Source organism: Salvelinus fontinalis, chromosome 40, assembly GCF_029448725.1.
Source record: "Salvelinus fontinalis isolate EN_2023a chromosome 40, ASM2944872v1, whole genome shotgun sequence".
NCBI classification, from domain to species: Eukaryota; Metazoa; Chordata; class Actinopteri; order Salmoniformes; family Salmonidae; genus Salvelinus; species Salvelinus fontinalis.
Genome location: NC_074704.1, coordinates 13,361,650 through 13,382,951, shown reverse-complemented (window position 1 = coordinate 13,382,951; position 21,302 = coordinate 13,361,650). Strand labels below are relative to the sequence as shown.

At 42.0% G+C, this 21,302-nt stretch overlaps 1 protein-coding gene across 1 annotated transcript; it reads left to right on the top strand.

Moving 5' to 3' along the window:
• The first annotated feature begins 11,739 nt into the window (after positions 1-11,739).
• LOC129839074 (zinc finger protein 664-like) lies at positions 11,740-20,242 on the top strand. Its single transcript, XM_055906345.1, has 2 exons — positions 11,740-12,349; positions 18,335-20,242. Exons 1-2 carry the CDS (start codon positions 11,962-11,964, stop codon positions 19,135-19,137), a joined length of 1,191 nt encoding a protein of 396 aa, XP_055762320.1. The 5' UTR covers positions 11,740-11,961; the 3' UTR covers positions 19,138-20,242.
• Positions 20,243-21,302: the final 1,060 nt, after the last annotated feature.

The window sequence follows — 21,302 nt, the reverse complement described above, 5'->3', positions numbered from 1 at the left end:
CAGTACATGTGTAAAGGGATAATTCCAGTACAGTACATGTGTAAAGGGATAATTCCAGTACAGTACATGTGTAGAGGGATAATTCCAGTGCAGTACATGTGTAAAGGGTGTTGAGGGATCATTTCAGTGCAGTACATGTGTAAAGGGATAATTCCAGTCCAGTACATGTGTAGAGGGATCATTCCAGTGCAGTACATGTGTAAAGGGATAATTCCAGTCCAGTACATGTGTAGAGGGATAATTCCAGTGCAGTACATGTGTAAAGGGATCATTCCAGTCCAGTACATGTGTAGAGGGATAATTACAGTGCAGTACATGTGTAGAGGGATAATTACAGTACATGTGGAGGGATAATTCCAGTACAGTACATGTGTAAAGGGATCATTCCAGTACAGTACATGTGTAGAGGGATAGTTCCAGTACAGTACATGTGTAGAGGGATAATTCCAGTACAGTACATGTGTAGAGGGATAATTCCAGTCCAGTACATGTTTAAAGGATGTAGAGGAATAATTTCAGTACAGTACATGTTTAAAGGGTTTAGAGGGATAATTCCAGTGCAGTACATGTGTAAAGGGTGTTGAGGGATAATTTCAGTGCAGTACATGTTTAAAGGGTGTTGAGGGATAATTTCAGTGCACCTGTTATTGACTGGAGACTTAAAATGCTGAAAACAGGTCCCTAGTGGAATGACAACAATATGGCTGCATGTTAAAGAAGAGATGGAGGGACAGAGAGAGGTAACCATATGCTGAAAACAGATCCCCAGTGGAATGACAACAACATGGCTGCTTGTTAAAGAAGAGATGTAGGGAGAGAGAGAGGTAATCATATGCTGAAAACAGGTGTATTTATCCCTATGTTTCCTGTCTCTCTGTGCCAGTTCATCTTGTAAGTCCAAGTCAACCAGCGTGGTTATTCCCGTGCCCATGCCTTCTCTATTCTCTTTTTTATAGTCCTCCCGGTTCTGACCCTTGCCTGTATTCTGGACTCTGTACCCGCCTGCCTGACCATTCTGCCTGCCTTGACCTTGAGCCTGCCTGCCACTTTGTACCTCCTGGACTCTGAACTGGTTTTGACCTTTTGCCTGTCCACGACCATTCTCCTGCCTTCTCCCTTTTTGGATCAATAAACATCTAAGTGTCCAACCATCTGCCTCCTGTGTCTGCATGTGGTTCTCGCCTTGTGCCCTGATACATATGTGTACCTGGTTAGGAGACTCCTGTGAGCGACGCAGAGAAGCCCCTGTATTGTCTCTGCATAGTAGTTGCTCTGTCTGTTGCATTACCATCACACTGTTTGATATCTCTGTCCATCTTCTCAAGGGTCTGTTTCACCAGGTCCACAAAGTACTGTCCAGTCGATGACTCACAGTCAATGACCTCAATGAGTCTCTGGTGGGCACTAGGCTAGTGCTAACTTAACCAGCCAGCTACTATAGCTGACTAATACAAAATAAGGTAATATTCAATTAAATAGGTTAACAAGTTGATACGAGAGAAGTGTGTCTAAAACACAGTAAGTAATATACACCGAAAGCGGTGTAGCTTGAATATAAATAGCTTGAATGTTTCGGCTATGTTGGCTAGCAAGCTACCGAGGTGGTTGACGAGCTGTTTATGAAGAACCGTCCACTAGATTATACGTCACGCTGGCAGCATCGCCTGAAAGACGCACATCGCCGTCTGCTGAATGGAGGGGAAACGCAGTTGAGGATCATATTTTATTTTCAGACAAAGATTCTTTTAAATGAATTTAATTAAATACTACCATTATATTGAGACATACAAAGACAGGAATGTGTTGATTGATTAGTGCGAATAAAAATGGTTACTACAGCACATTTAAGGCAGTTACATTAAGTCAATCTAAATCTAAATATGTAGCTAGCTACTGTAGGTCTATACTGCTCCTACATGGTGTAACAATACATCATATAGATGTATATATTGAACAGACTAGGTCCATACTGCTGCTACATGGTGTAACAATACATGATGTAGATGTATATAATGAACAGACTAGGTTTATACTGCTCCTACACGGTGTAACAATACATCATGTAGATGTATATAATGAACAGACTAGGTTTATACTGCTCCTACCTGGTGTAACAATACGTCATGTAGATGTATATAATGAACAGACTAGGTCCATACTGCTCCTACATGGTGTAACAATACATCATGTAGATGTATATAATGAACAGACTAGGTCCATACTGCTCCTACATGGTGTAACAATACGTCATGTAGATGTATATAATGAACAGACTAGATCTATACTGCTCCTACATGGTGTAACAATACATCATGTAGATGTATACTACCGTTCAAAAGTTTGGAAATGTCCTTGTTTTTGAAAGAAAAGCAATTTTTTTGTAAACAGTGTGTGTGCTTTCTTGTTCTTTAACAAAGCTTTTGTAAACAGTGTTTTTTCCTGCAGTAATTCAGCCATGAAGGCCTGATTCATGCAGTATCTGAACAGTTGATGTTGAGATGTGTCTGTTACTTGAACTCTGAAGCATTTATTTGGGCTGCAATCTGAGGTGCAGTTAACTCTAATGAATTTATCCTCTGCAGCAGAGGTAACTCTGGGTCTTTCTTTCCTGTTGCGTTCCTCATGAGAGCCACCCATACCTTGTCACAACACAACTGATTGGCTCAAACGCATTAAGAAGGAAAGAAATTCCACAAATTAACATTTAACAAGGCACACCTGTTAATTGAAATGAATTCCAGGTGACTACCTCATGAAGCTGGTTGAGATGGCGCAGGGTGGCGCAGTGGTCTAGGGCAGCTTGCGCTGCGATGCAGTGCTAGCTGCGCCACCAGAGTCTCTGGGTTCGCGCCCAGGCTGGGCTGGGTTCGCGCCCAGGCTGGGCTGGGTTCGCGCCCAGGCTCTGTCGCAGCCGGCCGCAACCGGGAGGTCCGTGGGGCGACGCACAATTGGCATAGCGTCGTCCGGGTTAGGGAGGGTTTCGCCGGTAGGGATATCCTTGTCTCAGTATGTAAAAATGTAATAAAATGTATGCACTATACTGTAAGTCGCTCTGGATAAGAGCGTCTGCTAAATGACTAAAATGTAAAAAATGAGATAATGCCAAGATTGTGCAAAGCTGTCATCAAGGCAAAGGGTGACTGCTTTGAAGAATCTCAAATATAAAATTTATTTTTATTTGATTAACCCTTTTTTGGTTACTTCATGATTCCATATGTGTTATTTCATAGTTTTGATGTCTTCATTATTATTCTTCAATATAGAAAATAGTAAAAATAAAGAAAACCCTTGAATGAGTAGGTGTGTCTAAACTTTTGACTGGTACTGTATGTAAATGTGATATTTCAGTTGTTGTTTTTGTTACATTTGAAACATTTATAAAAACCTGTTCTTGCTTTGTCATTATGGGGTATTGTGATGTCATTATGGGGTATTGTGATGTCATTATGGGGTATTGTGTGTAGAACGATGAGGGTAAAATATTGATTTAATCCATTTTAGAATAACGTTACAAAATGTGGAAAAAGTGAAGGGGTCTGAATACTTTCCAAATGCGCTGTAAATATAGGGGCAGTAGTTAGTGACATCACTTCATGAAACAGGAGTTACAAATATATAACATAGATTCACAATATCAACATTCAATGTATTAAAATATATGACCAAGCTGGAAGTGGAAACACCAGCCCAGCCACAATCCTAGAGGTTCACTGATGATCAATCTCCTCCTTCACATCTGACACCTGATGATCAACTTCCTCCTTCACATCTGACTCCTGATGATCAACCTCCTCCTTCACATCTGACTCCAGTGATCAATCCAGAGCGTCTTCTTTTGGGGGAATCACGATGGACGACGTCATCCAATAGGCCGTCATCACCACCACCGCCCAAGTTAAATGTCATTGAGGTTATCAATGGGAAGAAACTTAGCAATATGTCCTGTCTGGTAACTTGTCTCGTTCAAAGGATTAACATTGGCAGGTGCACAGGGAGAAACCCCATTAAAAAAAATCGGTTGATTTCAAACAGAGGAAACAATTTTGGAAGTCTTTAACTGCATCAAAGTCCGTGGCCTGTGATGTTGGGACAAATGATAGTCCCTTATTATACAAGAGACAAAATCCACAAATTCTACAGCACAACGGCAGAGTCATGTCTTAAGTGTAAAACTAACAATGACTCAATAATCCTTCTGGGAATGTTATGATGTCATTAAGTTATGGGCGGAGTTAGAACGTCAGCTGTCAGAAGTACAGTTATACAATGTAAAATTACTTTTAATCCGTCTGTCTGTATATTTCAAAACATGGCATTTGAGGGTGCAGTGAGATAGCCCAGAGTTGGACGATACTTTTCTCATAAATCATCTTAAATATTATACTTAATTAAACCTGGAAATCAACCAATCCTCTGTTGTTAATTCAATAGAAATGTCACGATCGACCATGGGAGAGAGAGAGGACCAAGGCAAAGCATGTAAAAAATACATCTTCTCTTTATTTAGGAGAAAACGAACGAAGCAAAACAACAAATAGACGACCGTGAAGCTAGAACCGAACGAAATGCAAACATGCAACCTAGACACAGACACAGACCTAGACAATGACCCAACAAAAACCTGATGCCTATGGCCGCCTAAAATATGGCTCCCAATCAGAGACAAATGAAAGACATCTGTCTCTAATTGAGAACCACTCAGGCAACCATAGACATACCTAGAACATTCACTCAACCATAGACATACCTAGAAACACTCACTCAACACAAACCCATACACTAAACCCAACACCCCCCTTTCCATATAACCACCCAAAACGAGACAAAACACAAACATTCCCCATGTCACACCATGACCTAACTAAAATAATAAAGAAAACAAAGAATACTAAGGCCAGGGCGTGACAAGAAAGGTCAAATGTTTTATTATCTAAAAGTTGAAAGTGACGGAGAGAAATAAAATGGTGCTGATGAATGCTCTGGCTGTGTTCCAGTGGGTCTGGGCAGGTGTGATGTAGTTAATGGAGATGGAGGTGTGTTCTAGTGGGTCTTCGCAGGTGTGATGTAGTTAATGTTTCTATGATGTTGTTTGTATGTGTATCTTTTGTATTGTTTATAAAATATAAAATAAAATATTAAAACATTTCCAATGTTCCATTTCCATTTCCAATGCAAAATAACACCTCACAGTTCTATTTTTGGAGTTATTACATTAAACCAATCAGAATTTAGAAGAATGCCAAAGTCAGGTGTGAAGTAATATGGAAAACCAGCCTATTCCCTATGATGTAAACTACAACAGAAATAACTTTAAAATGTATAACTTTAAATTAAACCAATAATTTGCACTCATGACTAGAGTGATTAAAGTAAACCACAGTTTTGTAAATACATAATGCCATCTAACCAAATATCAAAAAATGTTAGCTATATGCAGTTATCTTAGCCAGTCAGCTAACATTAGCTATATGCAGTTATCTTAGCCAGCCAGCTAACATTATCTATATGCATTTATCTTAGCCAGCCAGCCAACGTTAGCTATATGCAGTTATCTTAGCCAGCCAGCCAACGTTAGCTATATGCAGTTATCTTAGCCAGCCAGCTAACGTTAGCTATATGCAGTTATCTTAGCCATTCAGCTAACATTAGCTATATGCAGTTATATTAGCCAGCCAGCGAACATTAGCTATATGCAGTTAGCTTAGACAGCCAGCTAACATTATCTATATGCAGTTATCTTAGCCAGCCAGCTAACATTAACTATATGCAGTTATCTTAGCCATTCAGATAACATTAGCTATATGCAGTTATCTTAGCCAGCCAGCTAACGTTAGCTATATGCAGTTAGCTTAGCCAGCGAGATAACATTAGCTATCTGCAGTTATCTTAGCCATTCAGCTAACATTAGCTACATGCAGTTATATTAGCCAGCCAGCTAACATTACCTATATGCAGTTATAGTAGCCAGCCATCTAACATTAGCTATATGCAGTTATCTATATGCAGTTAGCCAACCAGCTAACCTTAGCTATTTGGCCAACTAGCTATTAGCCTAACCAGCGTAGCCAACCAGCATGGTTATGTTCAGCGAGACCAACTACCGGAGACCAGGTAGAACCCAACTAACAGTAAGCCAAGGTGGAAAAAGTTACAAAACTCCCGTAGTCTAATTCACAGAAAACATGCTGAAAAGTAGTGATGGGGAAAGCATGCATAAGCAATGTCAAAAGATGAGTGGGGAAAAGTACATTTTACACAAGTGACCTTCATAATAATTTAAATGTTATTTGTCACATATGTATGTTATTGCGGATGTAGCTAAGTGATTGTGTTTCTAGCACCAACAGTGCAGTAATATCTAACAATTTCACAACAAATACATAATCCACACAAATCTAAGTAATGGAATAAGAATATATCGAATATATCAAATCAAATGTATTCATAAAGCCCTTCTTACATCAGCAAGCAATGCAGGTGTAGAAGCACGGTGGCTTGGAAAAACACCCTAGAAAGTCCAAAACCTAGGAAGAAACCAGGCTATGAGGGGTGGCCAGTCCTCTTCTGGCTGTGCCGGGTGGAGATTATAACAGAACATGACCAAGATGTTCATAAATGACCAGCATGGTCAAATAATAATAACTACAGTAGTTGTCGAGGATGCAACAGGTCAGCACCTCAGGAGTAAATGTCAGTTGGTTTTCATAGTCGATCATTGAGTATCTCTACCGCTCCTGCTGTCTCTATAGAGAGTTGAAAACAGCAGGTCTGGGACAGGTAGCACGTCCGGTGAACAGGTCAGGTTTCCTTAGCCGCAGGCAGAACAGTTGAAACTGGAGCAGCAGCACGGCAGGGGGACAGCAAGGAGTCATCATGCCAGGTTGTCCTGAGGCATGGTCCTAGGTACTCCTAGAGAGAGAAAGAAAGAGAGAATTAGAGAGAGCATACTTAAATTCATACACGACACCGGATAAGACAGGAGAAATAGTCCAGAAAAACAAACTGACCCTAGCCCCCCGACACAAACTACTGGAGCATAAATCCTGAGAGAGGAGGGTGAGAGAGGAGGGTTCAGGAGACACTGTGGCCTCATCCGATGATACCCCCAGACAGGGCCAAACAGGCAGGATATAACCCCACCCACTTTTCCAAAGCACAGTCCCCACACCACTAGAGGGATATCTTCAACCACCAACTTACCATCCTGAGACAAGGTGCCAACCCAGACAGGAAGACCACGTCAGTGACTCAACCCACTCAAGTGACGCACCCCTCCTAGGGACGGCATGGAAGAGCACCAGTGAGCCAGTGACTCATATATATAAATATATGGACACGCAATATCAGAGCGGCAAAGACAGATACAGTAGAATAGGATAGAATACAGTATATACATATGAGATGAGTAATGCATAGACTAAGATACAGTAGAATAGGATAGAATACAGTATATACATATGAGATGAGTAATACGTAGACTAAGATACAGTAGAATAGGATAGAATACAGTATATACATATGAGATGAGTAATACGTAGACTAAGATACAGTAGAATAGGATAGAATACAGTATATACATATGAGATGAGTAATACATAGACTAAGATACAGTAGAATAGGATAGAATACAGTATATACATATGAGATGAGTAATACATAGACTAAGATACAGTAGAATAGGATAGAATACAGTATATACATATGAGATGAGTAATGCCAGATATGTAAACATGCAGGAGATCCACGAAGGAAAGATAGTGATGGTGCTCAGTGACGTTGTTGCAAATGGTGGGTAAAATGGTAAAACGTTTGAGTTCATTTTGTCCTGACATGGTCACTTTGTCTACTGTTTATTGCCACGTTGGGATGCAACCTTTGTTTGTTGTCATTTTTTAATACATTTTTTATCATTTTACCCCTGTTTTTTACTCCCCAATGTGGATCTTGTCTCATCGCTGCAACTCCCCAATGGGCTCAGGAGGCGAAGGTCGAGTCATGCGTCCTCTGAAACATGACGGGACTGTGCTTTCAAACCGCGCTTCTTAACACTTGCCTGCTTAACCCGGAAGCCAGCTGCACCAATGTGTAGAAGGAAACACCGGGCGACGCTTGGCCAATTGTGTGCCGCCCTATGGTACAGCCCAGGATCGAACCCGGGTGACGCCTCTAGTGACGCCCCTAGCACTGCCATGCAGTACCTTAGACCGCTGCACCACTCTGGTCTATAGTGACACCTCTAACACTGTGATACAGTACCTTAGATCGCTGTGCCACTCGGGTCTATAGTGACGCCTCTAACACTGTGATCTAGTACCTTAGATCGCTGTGCCACTCAGGCATAACCTTTTTTTAACCAATTCTGATGGTTGTTAAAAGTGGAATTTTGATATTATTACCGTTATATCAACACACTCAACACTCCCAACACCCCCAACTATAATTCTCTTTGGCACCGTAGACATCTAGTGACCACTTGATTCCATGTGACCAAACATTTCTGAGGCTGAGTCTCAAATAGTCGCCTGTTCCTTTTAATAGCTGGGCAATAGCACACATAGCAAATACATTTTGGGTCTAAATTAAAGGAGCTACAATTATAGTTTAATTACATGTTTTAAATAAAATGTCCATAATATCTGCATTAATACGAACGAGCTACAAAAATCTCTGAAACTGGAAACACTTATCTCCCTCACTAGCTTTAAGCACCAGCTGTCAGAGCAGCTCACAGATTACTGCACCTGTACATAGCCCATCCATAATTAGCCCAAACAACTACCTCTTTCCCTACTGTATTTATTTATTTATTTAGCTCCTTTGCACCCCATTATTTCTATCTCTACTTTGCACATTCTTCCACTGCAAATCTACCATTCCAGTGTTTTACTTGCTATATTGTATTTACTTCGCCACCATGGCCTTTTTTTTGCCTTCACCTCCCTTATTTCACCTCACTTGCTCACATTGTATATAGGCTTATTTTTCTACTGTATTATTGACCGTATGTTTGTTTTACTCCATGTGTAACTCTGTGTTGTTGTATGTGTCGAACTGCTTTGTTTTATCTTGGCCAGGTCGCAATTGTAAATGAGAACTTGTTCTCAACTGGCCTACCTGGTTAAATAAAGGAGAAATAAATAACACATAATAATACATAAAAATGTAGGAGCAGTATAGACCTAGTCTGTTCATTATATACATCTACATGATGTATTATTACACCATGTAGGAGCAGTATAGACCTAGTCTGTTCATTATATACATCTACATGATGTATTGTTGCACCATGTAGGAGCAGTATAGACCTATTCTGTTCATTATATACATCTACATGATGTATTATTACACCATGTAGGAGCAGTATAGACCTAGTCTGTTCATTATATACATCTACATGATGTATTGTTACACCATGTAGGAGTGTAACGGATGTGAAATGGCTAGCTATTTAGCGGGTACGCGCTAGTAGCATTTCAATCAGTTACGTCACTTGCTCTGAGACTTTAAGTAGGGTTTCCCCTTGCTCTGCAAGGGCCGAGGCTTTTGTGGAGCGATGGGTAACGCTACTTCGTGGGTGTCAGTTGTTGATGTGTGCAGAGGGTCCCTGGTTCGCGCCCGTTTCGGGGCGAGGGGACGACGTAAAGTTATACTGTCATATTGATGCTGTTGACCCGGATCACTGGTTGCTGCGGAAAAGGAGGAGGTTGAAAGGGGGGTGAGTGTAACGGATGTGAAATGGCTAGCTAGTTAGCGGGTACGCGCTAGTAGCATTTCAATCAGTTACGTCACTTGCTCTGAGACTTTAAGTAGGGTTTCCCCTTGCTCTGCAAGGGCCGCGGCTTTTGTGCAGCGATGGGTAACGACGCTTCGTGGGTGTCAGTTGTTGATGTGTGCAGAGGGTCCCTGGTTCGCGCCCGTGTCGGGGCGAGGACGGTTTAAAGTTATACTGTCACAGGAGCAGTATAGACCAAGTCTGTTCATTATATACATCTACATGATGTATTGTTACACCATGTAGGGGCAGTATAGACCTAGTCTGTTCATTATATACATCTACATGATGTATTGTTACACCATGTAGGAGCAGTATAGACCTTGTCTGTTCATTATATACACCTACATGTTGTATTGTTACACCATGTAGGAGCAGTATAGACCTAGTCTGTTCATTATATACATCTACATGATGTGTTGTTACACCATGTAGGAGCAGTATAGACCTAGTCTGTTCATTATATACATCTACATGATGTATTGTTACACCATGTAGGAGCAGTATAGACCTAGTCTTTTCATTATATACATCTACATGATGTATTGTTACACCATGTAGGAGCAGTATAGACCTAGTCTGTTCATTATATACATCTACATGATGTGTTGTTACACTATGTAGGAGCAGTATAGACCTAGTCTTTTCATTATATACATCTCCATGATGTATTGTTACACCATGTAGGAGCAGTATAGACCTAGTCTGTTCATTATATACATCTACATGATGTGTTGTTACACCATGTAGGAGCAGTATAGACCTAGTCTGTTCATTATATACATCTACATGATGTATTGTTACACCATGGAGGAGCAGTATAGACCTAGTCTGTTCATTATATACATCTACATGATGTGTTGTTACACCATGTAGGAGCAGTATAGACCTAGTCTGTTCATTATATACATCTACATGATGTATTGTTACACCATGGAGGAGCAGTATAGACCTAGTCTGTTCATTATATACATCTACATGATGTGTTGTTACACCATGGAGGAGCAGTATAGACCTAGTCTGTTCATTATATACATCTACATGATGTATTGTTACACCATGGAGGAGCAGTATAGACCTAGTCTGTTCATTATATACATCTACATGATGTATTGCTTCACCAAAAATAAAGGGAAATTATATTATTTTATACTAATACAATTGCTCAGAGGAAGAGATTTAGTTCAACATGTATTCTCAAAATGTAGGGGTCTGAATTATTGCCACCCATGTTTTAAATACTCCAGCAACCTCCCCTTGGGAGGATAACTACACTGAAATCTTTTATAAGATTAGAGAACACATTGGGTGGGATTTTGATCATTCCTCCATACAGAATCTCTCCAGGTCCTTGATTTATTTAGTCTGCGCTTATGGACTGCCCTGTTCAATTCAAGCCACAGGTTTTCAATGGAGTTCAAGTCCGAAGACTGAGATGGCCATTGAAAATTTTGATTTTGTGCCCAATTAACCATTTATTTGTGGATGTTGATGTGTCTTGCTGGTAGATCCACTTATGGCCAAGTGTCAGCCTCCTATCAGAGAGGTAACCAGGTTTTGGGCTAAAATATCCTGGTAGTGGGTAAAGTTTATTTATTTATTTTATACAGTCATTTTTGCTCATCTTTATCAAGGGTATCAATGACTAGGTGCTTATTTTGATATCTAGTTATTTGACTGAATCAGGAATACAGATGTGGAATAGATGTAGTTTGTTTTAAATTCTCATAAAAAAACTGAACTAATCAAACAACACTTGTTGCTCTTTGTACGTGTTGATATAATATTCATATTTAATGGAGAGGAAAAAAAGGTTTCCCTAAACTGCTTTATAAAATTATATTTCAATGAAGAAGACAAAAAGTGTTCCCTTCTCAACTGCGTTTACTCCCTCCAGACAGCAGATGGCGATATGTGTCTTTCAGGCGATGTTTCTAGTGTGACGTATAATCTAGTGGACGGAACGCTTCTTCAACAACTGCAGCCATCTCGGTAGCTCGCTAGCCAACAAAGTCGGAACATTCAAGTTATTTAGACAATTTCGTGGTTTATTTGGCACTATGATTTAAACATACCTCTGTGGAAACAACCAGCTACCCCATTTAATATTTACGTTGTAAGTCAACTAGCTTGCTGGTTAAGTTAGCACTAGTCTAGTCGCTTATGCTAACTAGCTATTATCCCCGACCATGAGTTCACCTAACTACTCTCCTCCTGATAAAGAAGAGGTGGTCTGCTGGATGGAGAAAGAAGCTCTCGTCAAAGAGGAGGAGGATGTTACAATACAAAAACAAGTAGGGTATGAGACTGTTACCGTGAAAGAAGAAAAGAAAGACGTTACAGAGAAAGAAGAGGAAGACGCGTTCAGAGTGAAAGTGGAGGAGGATGTTACTGTGAAAGAAAAAGTGAAAGATGTTACAGAGAAAGACGCCTTCAGAGTGAAAGAGGAGGAGGAGGATGAAGTGAAAGAAGATGAAGACGTTTTTGGAATGAAGGAGGAAGAGGGGGAGATTACTGTCACATTAGAGGAGGACGAAGAAGAGAAGACTGGAGAACTGATTAACACCAGCAAATACAGTGAGTACTATCTTATAAAACAGGGACATTGATCTGATTTACACCAGTAAATACAGTGAGTACTGCCTTATAAAACAGGGACATTGATCTGATTAACACCAGTAAATACAGTGAGTACTATCTTATAAAACAGGGACATTGATCTGATTAACACCAGTAAATACAGTGCGTACTATCTTATAAAACAAGGACACAAACGCTGCAGTTGTTGAACTAATGTGTGATTTTCAAAAGGGCATTCTACACTTGAATATGTTTTTGTACTGTATGAATTGTTCATAACTTCCTCCAGTGATTTTAACTTTTCCTGTTGAAAAGTGATATATAAATACAGTGAAGTATAAACACACTAAAGGGAAACAAATAAATGTTTTGAGCAAAATAGTGTTTTTTTTAGACAACTGCAAACTAGGAGTGAGTGATGTCATAGTAAGGCCTTCAAGGAGTTGGCTTGATGGGAAGTCGTGATGTCATCCAATAGGCGACTGATCTTCATGTGAATATTCATTATTATTTTTAAAATCATTCCTGTTCTGTCAAGTTGGTTGTTGATCATTGCTAGAAAGACATTTTCAAGACGATTTAAGTCCAAACTGTAACTAGGCCACTCAGGAACATTCAATATGTCATCTTGGTAAGCTCCTCCAGTGTAGATTTGGCCTTGTGGTTTAGGTTATTGTCCTGTTAGGACCGTTTTTTGTATTCAAATCTCTGAAATGCACTCTACCTACGTAACATTTAGTTTCCTTATATTACGCTGGGAAAACAGTTTTCATGGGCACAGAAATCCTCAATAATTTCAGTTTGCTAAATCCAATGGTTCTAACCGAGAGTCACCTTAACTTTATTTACAACACCCAAATCGATACTGTCATTAATGCGGTTCTTCAATAATTACACATAATTCTTAATACTGTAGCTGTTTGGTTACGGTTATATGTTCAACTATCATCAGCAGATCCAGGAAATCATTTTCGGAATGACAGTCAAATCGGGGCAGCAGGTAGCCTAGTGGTTAGAGTAACCGAAAGGTTGCAAGATTGTAAAAATCTGTCGAATCCCTGAGCTGACAACGTAAAAATATGTTGTTCTGCCCCTGAACAGGGCAGTCAACCCACCGTTCCTAGGCCGTCATTGTCGATAAGAAGTTGTTCTTAACTGACTTGCCTAGTTAAATAAAGGTTAAAGAAAAAAAAGACAAACATCACGACATGCAACAACAACCAAAGTGCTTCTTCATTCATTACTCTGGTAAAGACAGTTATGCCGTGCTCCACGTTGGATCCAACATCCCTAACAAATTGATGTTTATAATGTGTTATTGTCGGCTTGATTACAGTAGGGTCTCATTAGTCTGTTTGGACACGGAGATACTTAGCTCATAATGTGTAGAGAACTGTTCCTTGATGGATAGGCTATTGTACAACACACAGAGCTATTTTCCTTTATTCAGGACATTTAGAATGACAACACATTACAGAGTAGCCTAGTGTATTATAGTCCTAGGTCTGTTGTTGTTTGGTGAAGTTATGGGTCCTACAGTAGGTCTATGTTGTTGTTAGATGAAGTTATGGGTCCTACAGTAGGTCTGTTGTTGTTAGGTGAAGTTATGGGTCCTACAGTAGGTCTATGTTGTTGTTAGGTGAAGTTATAGGCCAATTTGTTAAACACTTAATGTACAAACCCTCAGTTTCAGGCTGATGGCAAAGCTAGCTAAAGAGCATTTTACTGGTTGAAGTGTTTTATAAGTATAAAGCAGTTGACTTAATATAATGTTTACATACCCTACATTACTCATCTCATATGTATATGTATTTTTACATTTACATTTAAGTCATTTAGCAGACGCTCTTATCCAGAGCGACTTACAAATTGGTGCATTCACCTTATGATATCCAGTGGAACAGCCACTTTACAATAGTGCATCTAAATCTTTTAAGGGGGGGGGGTTAGAAGGATTACTTTATCCTATCCTAGGTATTCCTTAAAGAGGTGGGGTTTCAGGTGTCTCCGGAAGGTGGTGATTGACTCCGCTGACCTGGCGTCGTGAGGGAGTTTGTTCCACCATTGGGGTGCCAGAGCAGCGAACAGTTTTGACTGGGCTGAGCGGGAACTGTACTTTCTCAGAGGTAGGGAGGCGAGCAGGCCAGAGGTGGATGAACGCAGTGCCCTTGTTTGGGTGTAGGGCCTGATCAGAGCCTGAAGGTACGGAGGTGCCGTTCCCCTCACAGCTCCGTAGGCAAGCACCATGGTCTTGTAGCGGATGCGAGCTTCAACTGGAAGCCAGTGGAGACAGCGGAAGAGCGGGGTGATGTGAGAGAACTTGGGAAGGTTGAACACCAGACGGGCTGCGGCGTTCTGGATGAGTTGTAGGGGTTTAATGGCACAGGCAGGGAGCCCAGCCAACAGCGAGTTGCAGTAATCCAGACGGGAGATGACAAGTGCCTGGATTAGGACCTGCGCCGCTTCCTGTGTGAGGCAGGGTCGTACTCTGCGAATGTTGTAGAGCATGAACCTACAGGAACGGGCCACCGCCTTGATGTTAGTTGAGAACGACAGGGTGTTGTCCAGGATCACGCCAAGGTTCTTAGCGCTCTGGGAGGAGGACACAATGGAGTTGTCAACCGTGATGGCGAGATCATGGAACGGGCAGTCCTTCCCCGGGAGGAAGAGCAGCTCCGTCTTGCCGAGGTTCAGCTTGAGGTGGTGATCCGTCATCCACACTGATATGTCTGCCAGACATGCAGAGATGCGATTCGCCACCTGGTCATCAGAAGGGGGAAAGGAGAAGATTAATTGTGTGTCGTCTGCATAGCAATGATAGGAGAGACCATGTGAGGTTATGACAGAGCCAAGTGACTTGGTGTATAGTGAGAATAGGAGAGGGCCTAGAACAGAGCCCTGGGGGACACCAGTGGTGAGAGCACGTGGTGAGGAGACAGATTCTCGCCACGCCACCTGGTAGGAGCAACCTGTCAGGTAGGACGCAATCCAAGCGTGGGCCGCGCCGGAGATGCCCAACTCGGAGAGGGTGGAGAGGAGGTTCTGATGGTTCACAGTATCGAAGGCAGCCGATAGGTCTAGAAGGATGAGAGCAGAGAAGAGAGAGTTAGCTTTAGCAGTGCGGAGCGCCTCCGTGATACAGAGAAGAGCAGTCTCAGTTGAATGACTAGTCTTGAAACCTGACTGATTTGGATCAAGAAGGTCATTCTGAGAGAGATAGCAGGAGAGCTGGCCAAGGACGGCACGTTCAAGAGTTTTGGAGAGAAAAGAAAGAAGGGATACTGGTCTGTAGTTGTTGACATCGGCGGGATCGAGTGTAGGTTTTTTCAGAAGGGGTGCAACTCTCGCTCTCTTGAAGACGGAAGGGACGTAGCCAGCGGTCAAGGATGAGTTGATGAGCGAGGTGAGGTAAGGGAGAAGGTCTCCGGAAATGGTCTGGAGAAGAGAGGAGGGGATAGGGTCAAGCGGGCAGGTTGTTGGGCGGCCGGCCGTCACAAGACGCAAGATTTCATCTGGAGAGAGAGGGGAGAAAGAGGTCAGAGCACAGGGTAGGGCAGTGTGAGCAGAACCAGCGGTGTCGTTTGACTTAGCAAACGAGGATCGGATGTCGTCGACCTTCTTTTCAAAATGGTTGACGAAGTCATCTGCAGAGAGAGAGGAGGTGGGGGAGGGGGAGGAGGATTCAGGAGGGAGGAGAAGGTGGCAAAGAGCTTCCTAGGGTTAGAGGCAGATGCTTGGAATTTAGAGTGGTAGAAAGTGGCTTTAGCAGCAGAGACAGAAGAGGAAAATGTAGAGAGGAGGGAGTGAAAGGATGCCAGGTCCGCAGGGAGGCGAGTTTTCCTCCATTTCCGCTCGGCTGCCCGGAGCCGTGAGCTCGCAATGAGTCGTCGAGCCACGGAGCAGGAGGGGAGGACCGAGCCGGCCTGGAGGATAGGGGACATAGAGAGTCAAAGGATGCAGAAAGGGAGGAGAGGAGGGTTGAGGAGGCAGAATCAGGAGATAGGTTGGAGAAGGTTTGAGCAGAGGGAAGAGATGATAGGATGGAAGAGGAGAGAGTAGCGGGGGAGAGAGAGCGGAGGTTGGGACGGCGCGATACCATCCGAGTAGGGGCAGTGTAGGAATTGTTGGATGAGAGCGAGAGGGAAAAGGATACAAGGTAGTGGTCGGAGACTTGGAGGGGAGTTGCAATGAGGTTAGTGGAAGAACAGCATCTAGTAAAGATGAGGTCAAGCGTATTGCCTGCCTTGTGAGTAGGGGGGGAAGGTGAGAGGGTGAGGTCAAAAGAGGAGAGGAGTGGAAAGAAGGAGGCAGAGAGGAATGAGTCAAAGGTAGACGTGGGGAGGTTAAAGTCACCCAGAACTGTGAGAGGTGAGCCGTCCTCAGGAAAGGAGCTTATCAAGGCATCAAGCTCATTGATGAACTCTCTGAGGGAACCTGAAGGGCGATAAATGATAAGCATGTTAAGCTTGAAAGGGCTGGTAACTGTGACAGCATGGAATTCAAAGGAGGCGATAGACAGATGGGTAAGGGGAGAAAGAGAGAATGACCACTTGGGAGAGATGAGGATCCCGGTGCCACCACCCCGCTGACCAGAAGCTCTCGGGGTGTGCGAGAACACGTGGGCAGACGAGGAGAGAGCAGTAGGAGTAGCAGTGTTATCTGTGGTGATCCATGTTTCCGTCAGTGCCAAGAAGTCGAGGGACTGGAGGGAAGCATAGGCTGAGATGAACTCTGCCTTGTTGGCCGCAGATCGGCAGTTCCAGAGGCTACCGGAGACCTGGAACTCCACGTGGGTCGTGCGTGCTGGGACCACCAGGTTAGGGTGGCCGCGGCCACGCGGTGTGAAGCGTTTGTATGGTCTGTGCAGAGAGGAGAGAACAGGGATAGACAGACACATAGTTGACAGGCTACAGAAGAGGCTACGCTAATGCAAAGGAGATTGGAATGACAAGTGGACTACACGTCTCGAATGTTCAGAAAGTTAAGCTTACGTTGCAAAAATCTTATTGACTGAAATGATTAAAATGATACAGTACTGCTGAAGTAGGCTAGCTAGCAGTGGCTGCGTTGTTGACTTCGTTTGAAAGTGTAGCTGGCTAGGTAACCTCGATAGCTGGCTAGGTAACCTCGGTAACTGGCTAGATAATTAGTCTAAACTACACAATTGTCTTAGATGCAAAGACAACTATGTAGCTAGCTAACACTACACTAATCAAATCGTTCCGTTGTAATGTAATAGTTTCTACAGTGCTGCTATTCGGTAGAAGTTGGCTAGCTAGCAGTGTTAGCAGTGTTGACTAGGTAGGAGAACGGCAGCGCGGCGGACGAAAATAGCTGGCTAGCTAACCGATAATTACTCTAGACTACACAATTATCTTAGATAATTATCTTTGCGACAATAACACAAACATATTAAGCAGGAGATTCAAACGAGCCTTACAGTTATGATCCAAAAGTAGTGTGAAATGCACTCATAAGCAACCTGTAAATAGATGCTATTTTTGCTGTCAGCCTATGAGAACTCCCCTGTGTTTTCCCCCAAGGTGGTGAATAGACACAGAGCTTAATGTGAGTTTCCTTGAGTAGTACTCCTGATCTTGCGCTGTAATATTCAGAATACATTGTGGAAAACTAAAATCTTTGCTCACCATTTTTGTTCCAGGCAGATATACTACATCCATAACTAGTGGTTTCCTCATTAGCAGATATACTACATCCATAACTAGTGGTTTCCTCATTAGCAGGGAGGTGTTTCTGCAATCAAATTGTGTGTGCATCGCCCTCGTGCCGCAATTTTAGCAAACACATAAAGGGACCTTTTTTGGAGATAAAAGGTCGTCTGGCACACTGCTTAGGATTTGACTGTCTTAAGACAATTGTAAAATAATTTAACAGACCTCTGGGCATCACCTTTTACCTCAAATAAACAGTGGAGTTGTGGTGTTGTGGGCCTTTAACCGTCTGACTTTGTTGTTCACACAGGAGAGAGATGTGACTATCGTGGAATCTCTGGCGAGCCTCAACAGCCTCATGATGCTGACAGGGCAGAGAAGAGTCTCTCCAGATCAGAACTCCTCAAGAAACACCAGCAGAGACCCACAGGGAAGAAATCTCACTGCTGCTCTGACTGTGGGAAATGTTGCAAATCTTCATCAGAACTTAAAATACACCAGAGAACACACACAGGAGAGAAATCTTATAGCTGTGATCAATGTGGGAAGAGTTTTACTATATCTAGCCATCTGACTGCACACCAGAGAACACACACAGGAGAGAAACCATATGGCTGTGCTCAATGTGGGAAGAGTTTTTCTACATCTAGCCATCTGACTGTACACCAGAGAACACACACAGGAGAGAGACCGTATGGCTGTGATCAATGTGGGAAGAGTTTTACTATATCTAGCCATCTGACTGCACACCAGAGAACACACACAGGAGAGAAACCATATAGCTGTGATCAATGTGGGAAGAGTTTTTCTACATCTAGCCATCTGACTGTACACCAGAGAACACACACAGGAGAGAGACCATATCACTGTGATCAATGTGGAAAGAGTTTTGCCAAATCTAGCCATCTGACTGCACACCAGAGAACACACACAGGAGAGAAACCATATAGCTGTGATCAATGTGGGAAGAGTTTTGCTAAATCTAACCATCTGACTGCACACCAGAGAACACACACAGGAGAGAAACCTCATAGCTGTGATCAATGTGACAAGAAATACTCTGATAAAAGATCTCTGATTAAACATAAAATACATGAAGGAGTTGTTTCATGATATCAATGAAATAATGTCACAATGTAGAATGTTTTAACATTGTAGTAGGACTATTTAAATGATGTCACAATGTAGAATGTTTTAACATTGTAGTAGGAGTATTTTATTGATGTCACAATGTAGAAGCCTAAACATTTGTCCCTGTTAGACTTCCCACGTTGGTGACACACTTGAATCAAAATGCAACACTTCAAAATGTAATGATCTGTTTTCTACAAGTTGTTCTCTAACCAGGGATATACACGTTACTCCCAGATTCTGTGTGGTTTTTGAGCTGTTAGTTTTAACAGGACCTGCAACCTCATCTCCCTTCTGTCACACAATTGATTTCAACATGATATTGTTGAGTGATGACAAATAAGTGTTGCGTTCCTTCGTTTTGCGACCCCTAAATTTAAATGCATCACTCCCAAATGTAGCTGGCTGTCTTCTGCAGGTTGTCCTCTAACCAGTGAGGTAAAATGTATCTCCCATTTCCATGTGTTTTTTTTTTGTTTCAACAGCACGTACAACATGATTTATTGCTACTTGTCAAAAGAACAGCGTTTCTGATGCTTGTGCAGTTTATAAGGAGCTTGTTTAAAAAATACAAGTAATGTGATTCTTGTGGCAGTTTGTGTACATAGCACATTTTATGTTTAGGTTTTCAATATATCACAAACTGTTTCTGCATATTGGTTATTGATTTAGACACATTAAAACTGTGTTTTGACATTGGGGCTATTCCACCGAGCAAAATGTCAATGGAAAGAAGACTATGCCCGACGTCCAATATTTGTTCGGTTGTAGTTGAAAATATTGTAACGACCCGGTATTGTGTTCTGTGTTTGTGGGTGTGTTATGGTTCTCATGGCTACTAGCAGGGGTTAAATATGTCAGGACAGATGGAAAGGTTGGGGGGGTATGATGGGTAATCCCGCGGGATTTGGAAATGCATAAAGAGGGATGAGTGTCTCATATCTCCCTCTTCTGTTCGGGCCTTGATCTGTTCCTATTAGAGTGACCTTAACTCGACATGTATAATTGTGTACGTTCGGCATTAGCGGCGTGGGCTGTGGCCTGAACAATAGCCCAGTTTAGGAATAAACCTGTGTTCTGACCTGTACACCTGGAGTCCGTCTCTTTTCTCTTTAATGACCCAGCCGGGTCATTACAATACGTATTTTCGGGTCATTTTTTAAAACGTGATTTCAACGTACTTTCAGTAGCCGAGTGGTTAGAGCGTTGGGCCAGTAACCGAAAGGTTGCTGGATTGAATCCCCGAGCTGACAAGGTAAAAATATGTTGTTCAGCCCCTGAACAGGGCAGTTAACCCACTGTTCCTAAGCTGTCAAGTTCTTAACTGACTTGCCTAGTTAAATAAAAAGTGGACTAGAGTTCTTGAAGCTAGTGAGTTTTCGGATTCTATAAAGAAAATAAAAAATACGATATTATTATTTAGATTTTTTTTCCCCCCCCTGTCTTCAATTGTTGACAGCCAGTAGACACCATGTTTATATTGGTGAAGCAAAAACTACAATAGAAATAACTTAAAATGTATAACTTTAAATTAAACCATTCATTTGAACTCATGACTTGAGTGATTAAAGTAAACCAACGTTTTGGAAATACATAACACCATCTAACCAGCCAGCTAACATTAGCTATATGCAGTTATCTTAGCCAGCCAGCTAACATTAGCTATATGCAGTTATCTTAGCCAGCTAACATTAGCTATATGCAGTTATCTTAGCCAGCTAACATTAGCTATATGCAGTTATCTTAGCCTGCTAACATTAGCTATATGCAGTTATCTTAGCCAGCCAACGTTAGCTATATGCAGTTATCTTAGCCAGCCAACGTTAGCTATATGCAGTTATCTTAGCCAGCCAGCTAACGTTAGCTATATGCAGTTATCGTAGCCAGCCAACGTTAGCTATATGCAGTTATCTTAGCCAGCCAGCTAACGTTAGCTATATGCAGTTATCTTAGCCAGCCAGCTAACGTTAGCAATATGCAGTTATCTTAGCCAGCCAGCTAACGTTAGCAATATGCAGTTATCTTAAACCAGCCAGCTAACGTTAGCAATATGCAGTTATCTTAAACCAGCCAGCTAACGTTAGCTATATGCAGTTATCTTAAACCAGCCAGCTAACGTTAGCTATTTGCAGTTATCTTAACCTGTC